At 36.4% G+C, this 14,777-nt stretch overlaps 1 protein-coding gene across 2 annotated transcripts in view; it reads left to right on the top strand.

Moving 5' to 3' along the window:
- The window catches only part of mink1 (misshapen-like kinase 1), a 38,192-nt gene that overhangs the window by 7,501 nt on the left and 15,914 nt on the right, over positions 1-14,777 (top strand). For both annotated transcript variants that reach the window (XM_028467163.1, XM_028467165.1), the window contains exons 4-12: positions 540-650; positions 725-815; positions 1,480-1,610; positions 1,683-1,737; positions 8,597-8,675; positions 11,390-11,565; positions 12,401-12,470; positions 12,544-12,754; positions 13,561-13,668. In XM_028467163.1, coding sequence (XP_028322964.1) covers positions 540-650; positions 725-815; positions 1,480-1,610; positions 1,683-1,737; positions 8,597-8,675; positions 11,390-11,565; positions 12,401-12,470; positions 12,544-12,754; positions 13,561-13,668 — 1,032 coding nt within the window. The remainder of the gene's footprint in view (positions 1-539; positions 651-724; positions 816-1,479; positions 1,611-1,682; positions 1,738-8,596; positions 8,676-11,389; positions 11,566-12,400; positions 12,471-12,543; positions 12,755-13,560; positions 13,669-14,777) is intronic.

The following is a 14,777-nucleotide window of genomic DNA, read 5'->3' on the forward strand; positions in this document are numbered from 1 at the left end:
CACTTTCTTGTCATCCGCACTTATTTTAACCACAGGAATAATCTATTTAAGGTGATAATCATGTCTAAGGCCATATGAGGCGGTATAACGGCTACTAAAAATGGAACTGATTGTGAGCTGACTCTGTGCTTTGGATTATCTATGTACTGAAGGTAAAATATATAATCTGTGGATTAAGGGAGCAGGCTTGTAATCGTAGGCTCATTGGTTCTAATCTCCCTGGTCCATCACTGTGGGATGTTGATCAGTCCCTTATATTAACCTTAACTGCTCCCTGGGCGCTACACCATAACACATAGAACTGTTTAATTCAATTATAAATGACAGTTTTTATAGAATTTTCATGCCAATCACAATTATGTCATTTATCTGAACTCAATTACAATTCAGTTACGATTACAACAGCAACCGATTTTTTTCATTTACAGTTATTATAATTTCGTCATATTTGTAATTAGTTACCAAATACACGATTACAGTTATAATTGATCCCAACCTTGGCTGGTTCTGATGGTTCCACATGTTTTCTCTTTGAGCAGCTGGTGATGGAGTTCTGTGGAGCTGGATCAGTGACGGACCTGGTGAAGAACACTAAGGGAAGCTCTCTGAAGGAGGACTGGATCGCTTACATCTGCAGGGAAATCCTCAGGGTGAGAAGCGTGTGCGTGTGCGTGTGCGTGTGCGTGTTGTTTTCTAGCTGACTGATGGTTGTGTGTGTGGGCAGGGCCTCTCTCACCTCCACGCTCACAAAGTCATCCACAGAGACATCAAGGGTCAGAACGTGCTGCTCACAGAGAACGCTGAGGTCAAACTGGGTACGTACGTGCACGTGTTTAAATTTTTTAAAATTACATTTACATCTTCAATGATCCATGTTCAATTACACCGCTATTATCATTACGGTGGCTGGCTTTTTTTCCTTAATTACAATGATACATTTTCTCCTGAAAGTCAATTACAATTACATTCCCAAATATTAAAGTTCAAATTCAATTAATCACAAATACTGAGCCTTTAATAAATAAGCCCAGAAAACGTGACCTTCCTCTTGTGTTAGCTTTCTGTTAGCATCTCTAATAATAACGGGTCTATTGTGATTCCTTACTATGGGCCTTATCTCAGAAAAATATTTAACATGTTTCCATTTTTATGCCTTACTTTAACATTAACTCTGAAATGTGGGTGTTTTTCACATTTGTCATGCCTTCCATGTATTTGTACCCCAGTTTACGTTCTCATCATATTTAAACTAGTTTTTAGGGTCTTATGATAGCCTTATCTACAAAAATAAAATAAAAAAAGCTTTTTTTTATGCAGTGGCACTGACAGTTGTTATAGAATTTCCATGCCAATTTCAATTATACTTTTTCAAATACAATTATAAATATCATTGTCATATGTAATTAATTCTCAATTACACTATTACATTTTAATTGTCCCCAACCCTGCTGAGAGCTGAGTTTTGGTTCTATCCCACAGTTGATTTTGGGGTGAGTGCTCAGCTGGACCGCACCGTGGGTCGTAGGAACACCTTCATCGGAACGCCGTACTGGATGGCACCGGAGGTTATCGCCTGTGACGAGAACCCAGACTCTACCTACGACTACAGGGTAGCCACAGCCGTTTGTGTGTGCATGTGTGTGCGTGTAATGATAATAATTATATACGTGCTTATGTTGCAGAGCGACATCTGGTCTCTGGGAATCACAGCGATCGAGATGGCAGAAGGAGCTCCTCGTAAGTAACCACAGACGGACCGGTTTGTCACGGAAACACGTCCACACATGTTCACTGCAGTAACACAACTTTAATACACACGCACAACTTCTATCACGGTGGGGGGGGGGGGGGGGGCACAAACATGTGATTCTATCTGATCTGAGGGTCACATGATCAACATTCATATCAGCATTAGAATAATGATCAATCAGAGCATTAACACAGGAAACTACAGAGTTACTGTGTGGTCATTTTGTGTATTTCTGGATTTATTGTGTGTATTTGTGTAGTTTGATTTGTTTTTTATTTCTTTTTTGTTGTTGTGTTGTGTTTTTGAAGTCAATTTGTGTATTTTTTGTTTTTATCTTTTTTATTTTGTGTTTTTGTGTTATTTTTGTTGTTTTGTATACAGTTTGTATTTTGTGTAGTTTTTTTGTGTTTTGGAATCATTTTGTGTATTTTTGTTATTTTGTGTGTGTTTGTTGTTGTGTTGCATATTTTCGAAGCCAATTTGTGTATTTGCCATTCTATGTTTTTTAGAATCGTTTTGTGTATTTTTTGTTTTTTATATTTTTTTGTGTGTTTTTAAAGTAATTTTGTGTGTTTTTGTAGTCATTTTTTATTTTGTTTTAGTAATTTTAGTATATATTGTATATGTGTATATGTGTATATATATATATGTAGTTTTGCATTAATACAGGAAATAACAAAGGGCTTCTGTGTGTTTTTGTTTTGTTTTTGGAGTCATTTTTGTTAATCTATGTTTCTTTTACTTTTCTGTTTTTTTAAGTCATTTTTAAAATATTGCTCTTGTTTTTTGTTAGATATTCAGTAAATTTTGTGCATTTTTGTTGTTTTGTACATATATTTTTTTGTGTTGTTTTAATATTTCTCATTTTGTTTGTTTGTTTTTCGGACTCGTTTTGTGCATTTTTTGTTTTGTAGGTTATATATTATTTTGTGTTTTTTGTGTATTTTTGTTGTTTTTATATTTCTCATTTTGTTTGTGCTTGCTGCTGTGTTTGTGTTGTTGTTTTCGTGTGTGTGTTGTTGCCTTTCTGTGTATTATTTTGTAATTTCTCATTTTGTGTTTTTTTGTTGTGTGTTTTTGGATTCATGTTGTGTATTTCTGTTCTTGTGTTGTATATATTTGTGTATTTCTATAGTCATATTGTGTTTTGTTTTAGTAATTCTGATGATTTTAATTTTCTTTTTGCGTATTTTTCTGTAATTTCTTATGCTTTTATGGAGTTTTGCATTAATACAGGAAAAAACAAAGGGTTTCAGCATGTTTTTGGAGTCGTTTTTGTGTATTTTTTTTTTTTTTGTTATTTTGTTAATTATTCAGTTAATTTTGTCGTCTTTTGGTTAAATTTGTTAATTGCTATACTGGTGTTGTTTTGTGCATTTTTTAAAAGTAATTTCCATCATTTCCAAAGGGCCGTCTGTGTCCCCTTGTGTCTGCGGCCCCCGTGTGTCTGTGGCCCCGTGTGTCTGTGTCCCCTTGTGTCTGCAGCCCCCGTGTGTCTGTGGCCCCGTGTGTCTGCTAACGGCTGATGAATGATTGTGTCTAGCGTGTTGTGTGCGTCCTCAGATGGACACACAGCTGACTCACTGTAATTAAGCTAGTGTAGTCGTGAGCTGACGCTGGGCCTGTGGAGGCTGTTTGTTCACATCCCTCAGTCTGAGTGACGAGAAGTGTCTGGAGATGTGGTGTGAACGCAGAATGGAGAGAAAATCTCACAGAGGTGATAAAATGTTGGAGAAAAAAAGCCTTAGAGAATTTTTGAACTGTTGCTGCTTATCAGAGCGTGTGCGTGTGTGTGTGTTTGTGCGTGCTGTAGTACGGAGTGGATTCAGTTCTGTTTCAGAGTTTTCCTGTTTCCATTTTGTTTCCATTTCCTCTTCTTTCCCTGTTTAGATGAGGGTCGTTCAATGTGATTTCAACAAATGGCCAAAAAAATTCTAAATTTTGTATCAATTCTTCCTTAATTATTCAATAGTCTCACTGTACAGTTTTAGTTTGATCAGATGAATACTTTTTGAGATATGCCCAATTTAGAGAGTAACGTAAAGAATATAAATTGTAGAAAATATTGACATTTGTTCATATTTAATATTGTTTTCAAAAATAAATGTTTTTCACAATAAAATACATAAAAACATTGCATCAGAAAGAATCTGAAAAATGTATTTAGTCTCAACTGTGGTCAACTGTTTGTCTTTATTCAGTTTAAAATGATGGGGCCTTAATCTACTCACTCTATTCCGTGCGTTGGATGTATCGGATGTATTTCTATAAGTGAAACCGGAGCCGCTGTGGGTTTCTATCAGTGGTGTGAGAGATGATTTAAGTTAGTGCTGAACATGTTGCAGCTGCTGCATGGAATGGTTTGGATACAGACCAACTGTTGTTGGGCTGGTGTTGATGTACCACCATGAATTATGCAGCGTGTACTTACTCACATATACTCACTCCCCCAGTCCGATCACTGAAATATGTTTCCTCCATGAAAACTTTACATCTACTGCTGCTTAAAGCTGTCGTTGCTAAAGGCCTGAGTAAAGAGTCTGAGGTGATAATGTTTCACTCATGTATGACAATAACTTAAAGGGGCGGGATTATGAAAAATTAAAGGTATGGTGGACAATGTTATTTTGGCTGCAACTTCCGGGTGAATCGTCTTAACTATTGGTCCTCCTAATTGTCAATCATTCGGACAATATGTCTACGTAAGGCCATCGTACGTGCTCGTGCCCGGTGTGCATCGGGTCCTTTGAAAATGGATTTTCACTTACTGGTGGCGAGTGTGACATAGTGGGAAAAGTGCAAGGTAAGCTGAACCAGCAGCTTGTACGAGCGATGCTGACTCCAACCTGTAAATAGAGCTGTGCACGAGGACAACTGGGCTCGTGCACGCTCTCTCGCACACGTAGGCGTTCCGCTTGGAAGCAGGTAGAGTGTTGCGCATGTGCAGAGGGCGTTTCTTTTCTAAACTTTGGGAAAATCATCCTCTATACCTTAAACTTTATAATGGTTTTGCTCCAGTGATCTACATCCCTTTAGCCTCATTCAGAGGGACAACGTTCAAAACGTTCTGTTTCCTCCCTCCCTTGTTCCACATTTTGTAAAAAGTTGCTCCAAACGGGTTAGTTGGATTTTTGTCCCATTATGATGTCATAAGGTGGAAACTCCTCCTCCTGAAAATCCTGGCTCCTCCTACCCTATATAAGAATGTGAGCTCCTCCCTCTCAAACTGCGGTTTAATATTGAATATACGTCATACTTTATTTTCATTTGTAAAACTACATACACGAAATTCTGCTGCAAGATTCTGCTATTTTTGATAGATAAGTAGATAAATAGGATATGTTTTTTCTTTGCAATGTATTAATATAGAGCTATATTACTGTTCTAAAATATGTGATTACAAATTGTATATTATTTTCTATAAGATTTGAAAAATAGTCCAATTTTTTTGTTTGTTTGTTTTCAAAAAAGGTTATTTTTCTTCTTTTTTACTCTTTTTTTTTTTTTTAGCATTTTGTCACAATGGGGGACCCTGAGAGTTTTTAATTTTTCTAAGGGGGGTACAGCAGAACAGGGTTGTAACCACTGCCTTCATTGATATGTGTAGATTCTACTATTTTTGAAAAGGACGTGTTCTAAAGACTAATGTTAGAGATTAATTAATATTAATAATAATTCTACATTCTGAAGCAACCCTTACCTGCACTGAATTGAAATATTTTACGATGCAGTGAAATAAAAGGCTTTATAGAACAACATGATAATGAAGACTCAACATGTGAGGTTAGAACATCATTTTTATACATCTTGATAAATCCCTGACTACACGAGTATTTATGTAAGCAGCAGCAGCAGCAGCTCACTGTGTCCCATTTAATGGAATAACACCAGTAAAAAAAAAAAAAAAAAAAAAAAAAAAACACGCTGTGACTGATGGGAATAAACAAATCCACGTACCCTCTATACTTTGGTTGTTCCATTTTAAAACCAAGTCGAAATAACAAAAACAGTGTGGATATTTTGTTTTACTGACTTAAAACAAATACAGAAAAATCAAAAACCAGATAAGCAACATTTTTCTGTTTTAAAATTAAATTTTCTTCTGTTTGTGAGGTATTTGGATATTTACGGGTTAACAAGGATGAGAGCTTCATGTTTTAATCTCACCACACAGAGGGGACCCACGGGGGGGGGGGGGGGGGGGGGGGGGGGGGGCGTTTGATAAAATGATCTTGTATCATGTTGTCCACCTCACACTGATGGCAAAGAGGTGTAATTTGTGTGTCAATGACGTTTCAGTAAAGAGTTATTGATGCTGGAAGTCTGAATCTGTCTACTAACAGTGTTATGGTCCAAATAGTATCCAGATAATCTGGTGACTGACTATTGACTGTGAGGAACAATAGATGTTCAAACTTTTACCATTTGACATTTTTGCAAAAACAATTGCAGCTATTTTGAGGGCAGTAAATATATTATTTTGCATGTTATATTTTGCTTGTTTTGAATCTGTTTACCTTTCGTTTCAAAACCAAATTAGAAAATAAAAAAAACGATTGTTTTTTTTTTTTTTTGTTTCATTAATTTAAAACCAGAAGCAGGACCAGAAAACTGCTGAAATAAATCCTAAACAGTCCTATTGTGTGAGGAGACCTGGTCCAGGACCTGGTGAGGGAAACCAGGTGTAATGGACTTCAGTTCTCACTCTAAATTATCCTTAAATATCTCAATATTTCACACAGAACATTTTTTTTTTTTTAGATAACAAAAAAACACATTTATTTGTTCTTTTGATTTGGTTTTAAAATGAAATAATCAAAGAACGAAGGGTACACGAATTATAAAAGCTCATCGTTTAGTCACTTTCTTTTGCCTGTGTAAAAAGCCCAAATATTCAGCTTCAGGTAAACTCTGAACAAAAGCCGTGCAGTGAGTAATTTCTTTTAGTCTGACACTACAGGCAACAACCTGTGAGTGGGCGACGAGCGCTTTAGTGGCACATGAAGCCCACACGTTGTCTCTCTCACTGTGATTTGCTCTATTTTTAAGCAAATCGTCCGTTCCACACACACACAATCCAACCTTTTTCCCCTTCGCCGTTACTAGCTGTAGGTGCTAAAGGTCTGATTACAAAAGGAGACTTACTGTGAGAGTGTGAAGCTAACCGGGCAGGTTTATCTGCTATACCTAACTACCTACCTACGCTGGGAACACAATGACTCACATTCAGTGTTGGGAGCGCCCGAGGCTCTGGGAACGATTGGATAACAGCAGCGTGTGCGTGCGTGCGTGCGTGTGTGTGTTAGGATCAGCTAACATCAATGACCGACATATAATCATGTAATGGTGTAAGGCTGGGGTTATTATTTACATAAAGCATGGTGTGAATGAATCCAGCAGCGTTAGTACAAGCACTGGGCGATATGGAGCAAAAATTCACATTTCAATATTTTTTTTTCAAAATGGCAAATTCATACGATACAATTCGAAATCATTTTAATTCAAATAAAGTCTGGCCAGGAAGATAATTCAGGCTTAAATTTGCTGATGCTAAATTTTGGTCAGGTTTTGGTTCTCATCACAGCAGAGAAACTGCTCTGATCAAAGTGATCAATGACATAAGGTTGAACACTGATTCAGGAAAAGTATCTGTTCTCATTCTTTTGGATCTAAGTGCTGCATTTGACACTGTAGATCATACAATTTTGTTGCACAGATTGTAAACATGGGTTGGACTAAATGTTAAAGTAATGCAATGGTTTAAGTCATACTTGAAGGAGCGAAGCTATTTTGTAAACATTGTAAACTGTGAATCTGACAGATTACCAATGTCCTGTGGGGTTCCTCAGGGCTCTGTTCTTGGACCTCTTCTGTTTAGCCTTTATATGCTTCCTTTAGGACACATTTTACACAACTGTAAGGTTGATTATCAGAGCTACGCAGATGACACACAACTATATCTATCACTGAACCCAGATGACTATGGTCCCATTGAGGTGTTGTGTGACTGCTTAGAAAAAGTAAACTGCTGGATGAGTGAAAACTCATCCACACAAAAAAGCACATGGGGACAACAGAACTACATACAAAACTAGTCAAAATGACAATAAAAGACACAAAAGGAGAAAAATACACAATGGGACAACAAAAATACAAGAACATACATGCCAAAAAATACACAAAAAGGCTCAGGAAGACGGCCAAAATTACTGGGAAAATACACAAAAGGAGGAAAAAAATATACAATTGGACAACAAACATACACCAAAAAAAACTGTATGAATAAATGGAGTAATTCACAAAAGAGAGACAAAAATGCACAAAAAGAGAAAAAATACACAATGGCACAACAAAAATCCAACAACATGCATATAAAAAATATACAATACGACTCAAAAACATGTAAAGTTACAGAAAAATACACAAAAGAACAACAAAAAGAGAGAAAAATGCACAATGGAACAACAGAAATACATAAAAGAACAAAAATAAACAAACTGTTGCACAAAATGTTCCACTTTTGCCTTTTTCTCCTCTAAGGGACAGCACGTGTGAGTGAGTTCTGTAGTGTAGCTTGTTTAGATCATCTAACTGTGATTTTCATGTTCTGAGAAGTAGAGAAAGCAGCGACTCCTAAAATGAGTATTTTAATACAAAATAAGCTATAAAATAAAAAAATATATAAATATAGGCAATATTTTAATTTTCTATTTAGCGAGAATAGGAAACTGGATATATCTTAAATCTGGATGTATTGCCCAGCCCTAGGCACTACTGCTACCCTACATTACCCCCCCCCCACATGTTCACAATCATTCCTAATGGTGTTTTCCTGTGTTTTTCTAGCTTTGTGTGACATGCACCCAATGAGAGCCCTGTTTCTCATTCCCAGGAATCCTCCTCCCAAACTTAAATCCAAGAAGTGGTGAGTTTCAAACTGTGTAGTCGCTTCTGATTTTCACGCCCAACCAGACAAATACTGTACTATTGTTTCCTGTTTTCACTTGTAAACAACATTTTTAAGGTGTAGTCATGCAGTTATGTATAGTTGGGTTAAAAAGGGGTAGAACATTTTTAATAACTTTCCACACAAACTTAAGCTCAGCTATTTGTGGAATATAAAAAGAAATATATCAACTTTCCTTTGGAGTTAACTGGAAATTGGGAGTAATTTTCCCTGTTTAATAACTATCAAAATAAAATGTAATTATTAGCATCTGTTCAAAATAAAACAATGAACAAAATTTTACATTTTTAACTAAAGTTGCAAAATTTGGGGAATTTTCTTCAACTTTTGAAACTTTCCATGGGAATGAATGTGAATTAAGAGGATATTTTCAAAATTGATGGTTGGAAATTAACAGGAATGTTAAATATAGTTGGAGAAAATATGTTTTAGCATCATCTAAAGCAGTGATTCCCAAACTGGCAGGTGCGCCCCCTTGAGGTGAGGGTGTGATGTCATGGATGGACGAGGGTTAACGTCATGAAAATAGTGGGGGGTTTTTTTGTATTTTTTTTTTTTAATGAAATTTGAAGAAAAGTCCAATTTATTTTTTCAGAAACCTTTATTTTTTTTTTTTTATACATTTTTTTAAGAAAAAAAATCATTAGTTATTTTTATGAGATTTGAAGAATAGTCAAAATATTTTTATTTTGGTATAAAAAAATCATACTTTTTTTTTTTTACCCTTTTAAAAAAAAAAGCATTTGGAAACCACTGATCTAAAATATTAACATCTATTATTTAAAGTAACTCCCATTTTTCAGGAATTTCCAATAAATAATTTTCCATTTTAAGTTTATAATTTTGAATATTCCTGAGCTTAATTTCATGTGAAAATTTCCCACCCCTTTACAACCCTGTTTGGACCTGAGCATATGTGTTAATCCATCAAACAACCAATGCACAGCAGTCAAAATTAAGGCCTGCGGTCCATTTTTTGCTGATTTGAAAGGGAAAACCAGTTGGAAAACAGGAATTGTGAAGGCCAACCCTGTGTAGTAATGTTTGTGAATCAGTAAATTCTCTCCTTATGTTCAAGCCACATTTTTACATCGATTGATGTGAACGTAGACACAATTATGGTCAAATTCTCTTTACATCCTTTAATAAACCGCTTGGATTAATGTGGTTTGAAATCAAACTGGGTTCAATGTTTTCCGTTTGATCAAATGAGTTCAACACTTCAGGAAAAACATTTTTATTTAAGTTTTTGAAATCATCCCGCGGGCCTTGAATTTGACACCCTTTGCTTTAAAAGCTTGTTTACATGATCCACTTTTATTTCATACTGTGCACTAGAACACTTTGACCCACTTTAACAGTCTGTGCTGTGAAGTGTTGGAGTTAGAAATGTTTTAAAAAGATGATAATGATTGATTAAAGTCAATGTGACACTTTTTAATTGCTTCTAAATTCCTGTATAAATGCTAATGTTAAGTCGCTACATGTTAAATGGCCTCAATGAAAGCTAACCTGAATAGGAACAACGTTGAATGGAGAAGAAGTAGCTGGAGTTTCCCATAACAGACCATAGTGATAATAAGAAGTTTAAAAAAAGAATATTTTCTGAATAATTTGAGCCCATTTTTGCCTATTTTTACCATTTTTTTCTGCAACTCCACCAAACTCACCATATTCTAACCTATTTTCATCACTTTTTCTTGCCATATTTTTGCTCCTTTTAATGCATTTTTGATACAGTTCTCCCATTTCTAACACTTCTACATCACATTTCAATGACTTTTCTGCACATTTTTTCCACTTACTAGAGATTTTCATCACTTTTCCACCTAATGTCACATGTTGACCCATTATTGTCCCATACTTTTAACCTCTTTTCACCATATTTCATAATTATTTATTGCCAATTTAACCACACTCACCATTTGTCATGCCCATTATTAACCAGTTTAAACTAATTGTTCCTACATTAACACCCCCCCCACACCCCCCAAATAGCAAAAAATGTACAAAATTTATTGTAAAACACACAGGACAACTACATAAACACACAAAATGACAGAACAATACACAAAACAACATAAAATATACATACAAATATTAAAAAAATATACATAGACAACATTCATGCTCATTATTTACCAGTTTAAACTGATTGTTCCAACTTTTTTTTTATAATTTGCCACTTTTAACCAATTTCTATGGTTTTTAAAAATCCCATTTCACCACCATTTCCACCATTTTGGGTCAATTTTAACCCGTTTTATTTGTGATTAAAACCAGGATTCACGTCATACATTTGTCACGCCCATTATTTGTCAGTTTAAACTGACTGTTCCTACTTTTTCAATAACACAACCCCAACCCCCCACTTTTAAAACCCTGTAATTTTCTCACATTAACAAGTGGAAACGGAGAAATGTGCAGCCCCAGATCAGAACGTGCTTGTTTCATGGAGTCCTGCGGGATCAGCTGAAGCTTTGGTATATCTCACACATGTACCGACAAGCTGTGCAAACACTCAAAGTGGGTCACTGGGGGGTGTCGCACTAGATTGCAGACACACACAAAGTGCTGTGAATGTTTGAGATTTCTGATTTTCACTGAGGGGAAAGTGCTCTGCTTCACTTTGATGATTCACTAACCTCCTCCTCTTCCTCCTCCATCTCCAGGTCCAAGAAGTTTATTGACTTCATTGAAGGCTGTTTAGTGAAGACCTACCCCAGTCGGCCGTCCACAGAGCAGCTGCTGAAGCACACCTTCATCAGGGACCAGCCCACAGAGCGACAGGTTAGGATCCAGCTCAAGGACCACATCGATCGCACACGCAAGAAGAGAGGAGAGAAAGGTGAGCACGGCACGGCTCAACACATGGAGAGAACGTACAAGGGTTTTTATCAGATAAAGACACGTTGTTCTATGAATCCGTGATAACCACATTTATTTATTCATCTGAATAATATCCACTGTTATCCATTTATTATTATTATAGTCATCTTAAAGATGGAAATCCTGGTTTTAATCACTAATAAAATGGTTCAAAGGTGGTGAAATGGAATTTTAAAAACCACAGAAATTGGTTAAAAGTTGCAAATTAGAGTGGATAAAAACAGACAGAAAAAGTGGTAAAAAGGGTTCAAAGTGTCAATATTGGAACAATTAGTTTAAACAAATAACGGCCATGAGAAATCATGAATGTGGTTAAATTGGCAAAAAATAATCATGAAATATGATGAAAAGAGGTTAAAAGTGACAATAATGGGTCAACATACGTGACATTAGGTGTAAAAGTGGTGGAAAGCGTTTATAAGTGCTGAACATGTTTTGAAAGTAGAAAATAATGTGCAGAAAAGTCATTGAAATGTGATGTAGAAGTGTCAGAAATGGGAGAAATGTAGCAAAAATACATTAAAAGGATCAAAAATATGGCAAGAAAAAGTGATGAAAATAGGTTAAAATATGGAAAGTTTGGTGGAGTTGTAGAAAAAAGTGTAAAAATAAGCACTTTTGCGGTTAATGCCAAAAAATAATTTACATGAAATGTTTTCACATATTATTGTTCTTGAGCCAATGTTCCAGTGAAAAATTGCTGAAAATCTTCTGTCCCTTTGAAACCTTATAAATAGCAATGAGTTTTTTTTTTAATCGCGTAACTTTTCCTTTTACTGTGATTACATTTGTAGAAGAAACAGAGTATGAGTACAGTGGCAGTGATGAAGAGGATGAAAATCGAGGCGATGACAGAGAGTCGAGGTAAGATCGGGATTTTTTCAAAGACGTTTGTATCGTTAACAACGTATCCTTTGGACGTTTGTTTGGTGACCAGCTCCATCCTCAACGTGCCGGGCGAGTCCACCCTGAGAAGAGACTTCCAGCGTCTGCAGCAGGAGAACAAGGAGCGATCGGAGGCCCATAAACGCCAACAGGCCCAGCTCGCCGCTCAGCGCAGAGACCCCGAGGAGCACAAGAGGCAACTGCTGCACGACCGACAGAAACGCATCGAGGAGCAGAAGGAGCAGCGGCGCCGCCTGGAGGAGGTACCTGGAGTTTATAGTTTAGCATTAAAAACTTCACATCTGTGTGAGATCAAAGCCATGAAACATCAAAGCACATCATCAAATCAGGCTCCGATTTCTCGTTTCAGTTTTTAAACATTGACGTTTCATTTCTGTTTAAACGTCTTTCCCGTTTTACAGTGAAAATATGGTGAAAAGTGCGATATATATTTATTTAGTTCATGTAATAGATATTTCTATTTCAGAAGGTGAAGACTGTCATATCGATGCGTCACATTTTGTGAAGAATTGACATTTGCGTCTCTGACCACCTGTTTATACACAACAAGTTGTGTGTAAATGTGTGATAAACATGCATGTGAGGTTATATTCAGAGTCAGATTGCAATTTCTGCCTGATTTTGTTTAAAAATATATAAAATATTTAAATCAGAATAAACCAGCCACTTTCATTTGGAGTTGGTTGTTTATAAGGTCTGTTTTAACTTTTATTCTGAAAGGGGAATTAGAGCTCTCATGTTAACGTGGCCATTGTAGCGTTTAAATCATTTTTATAGACTTTCCTTCTGAAAGTGTGTGGGTTTGCGTTTCCTTTCCTCTGCTTCTTAAAGTGAACAGAGCAGAAAACATGAATAAAGTGTCTTTGAAACAGTCGGAGCTTTAACACGGTACAGATGAAGTTTGTGACCTCCTGATGTGAGCCGCCATAAGCAGTCACTTGTTTCTAAATAAAAACTCCTTCCTCTGCAGCTCTGTGCACACAATGCCATCCTCAATGTTCTTATAATGAGCGTTTTTATGAACTTCCCTGTCAAACGTGTTTTTCAGCAACAGAGGAAGGAGCGAGAGATGCTGAGGCAGCAGGAAAAAGGTCCTCATCGTAGACTGGACGACATGAGACGAGACGAGGATCGAAGGATGGCAGAGAGGGAGCAGGTAACCAATCACGGGAGGGGGGTGTGTTCCTCAGCTGCGCTGGGCATTGGCTGAGCTGGTGAAATTCCACTAGTTGGTTGCCATGGCAGCAGAAGGTCTAAATGAGTCTGTACTGGGAGACGAGTTTTAGTGGGAGAGAGGGAGAGAGAGCGCTCACTGCTCTGCTTCCTGTCTGCACCAGTAGCATATTACATGTTACTAACATGTTACTAACATGTTAGTTCTTCTTCTTGTTCTTCTTCTTGTTCTTCTTCTTGTGTACACTAGTTAAAATCACTGCTCCTCTGTTATTCGTGAACGGATTGGGCTGAAGTTTGGTCGCTATAATCTATGGATGTGTACGCATCAACGCTCTGAGGCTGGTTTTCGATTTAGGGCCCCAAAAGAAAAAAAAAAATCTAGTCAGTTTTTCATTTATTTGTGAGTCAAATATTACGACGGTTGTTGATACCGAGTCATTGGTACATACCAGTATATAAATGGGTCCCATTATTTCAGTAATTCTATTCAAAAAGTGAAACGTGTATATTATATTCATAATATACACACTTGAAATATGTCAATCTGTGTGAAATGGATGTATACATTATACAAGTTTCACTTTTGAATAGAATTACTGAAATATATCAACTTTTTCATAATATTCTAATTATGTGACCAGCACCTGTAATTATTGGCATCCATGCAAAATAATACTTTAAAAAAGACACATTTCAACAGATTTTTTTGGACGTAGAACTTTACAATCATTCAAGTTGAGCTTCATTGAATTTGTCACAAATTTAATTAAACTACATTATTTGCAGGGGTTGGCAGTTTTCCCATGATTGTAGAACATGATGATAGTCATTTTTACTCTTGAATTGTTGGAACAAACCTACCGTAGTTTTCATTAGTTCTGAAATTTCATAAAATTGTTCGCTCCCTGTGAACAATTTTCTGAAATAGTTTATTAATGGTATTGCAGTCCAAACAAATCCGACATTGCACACCTTTGAACCAAGCAGCAGCCATGTTGAAAGTCTCAGGTCATTCTGAGCCTGATTCACAGAGATATATGAGGAACACACACACACAGAGACAGAGATTCTTGCTTTATAGATAGATAT

The sequence above is a fragment of the Gouania willdenowi genome, chromosome 14 (assembly GCF_900634775.1).
Source record: "Gouania willdenowi chromosome 14, fGouWil2.1, whole genome shotgun sequence".
Classification (NCBI taxonomy): domain Eukaryota; kingdom Metazoa; phylum Chordata; class Actinopteri; order Blenniiformes; family Gobiesocidae; genus Gouania; species Gouania willdenowi.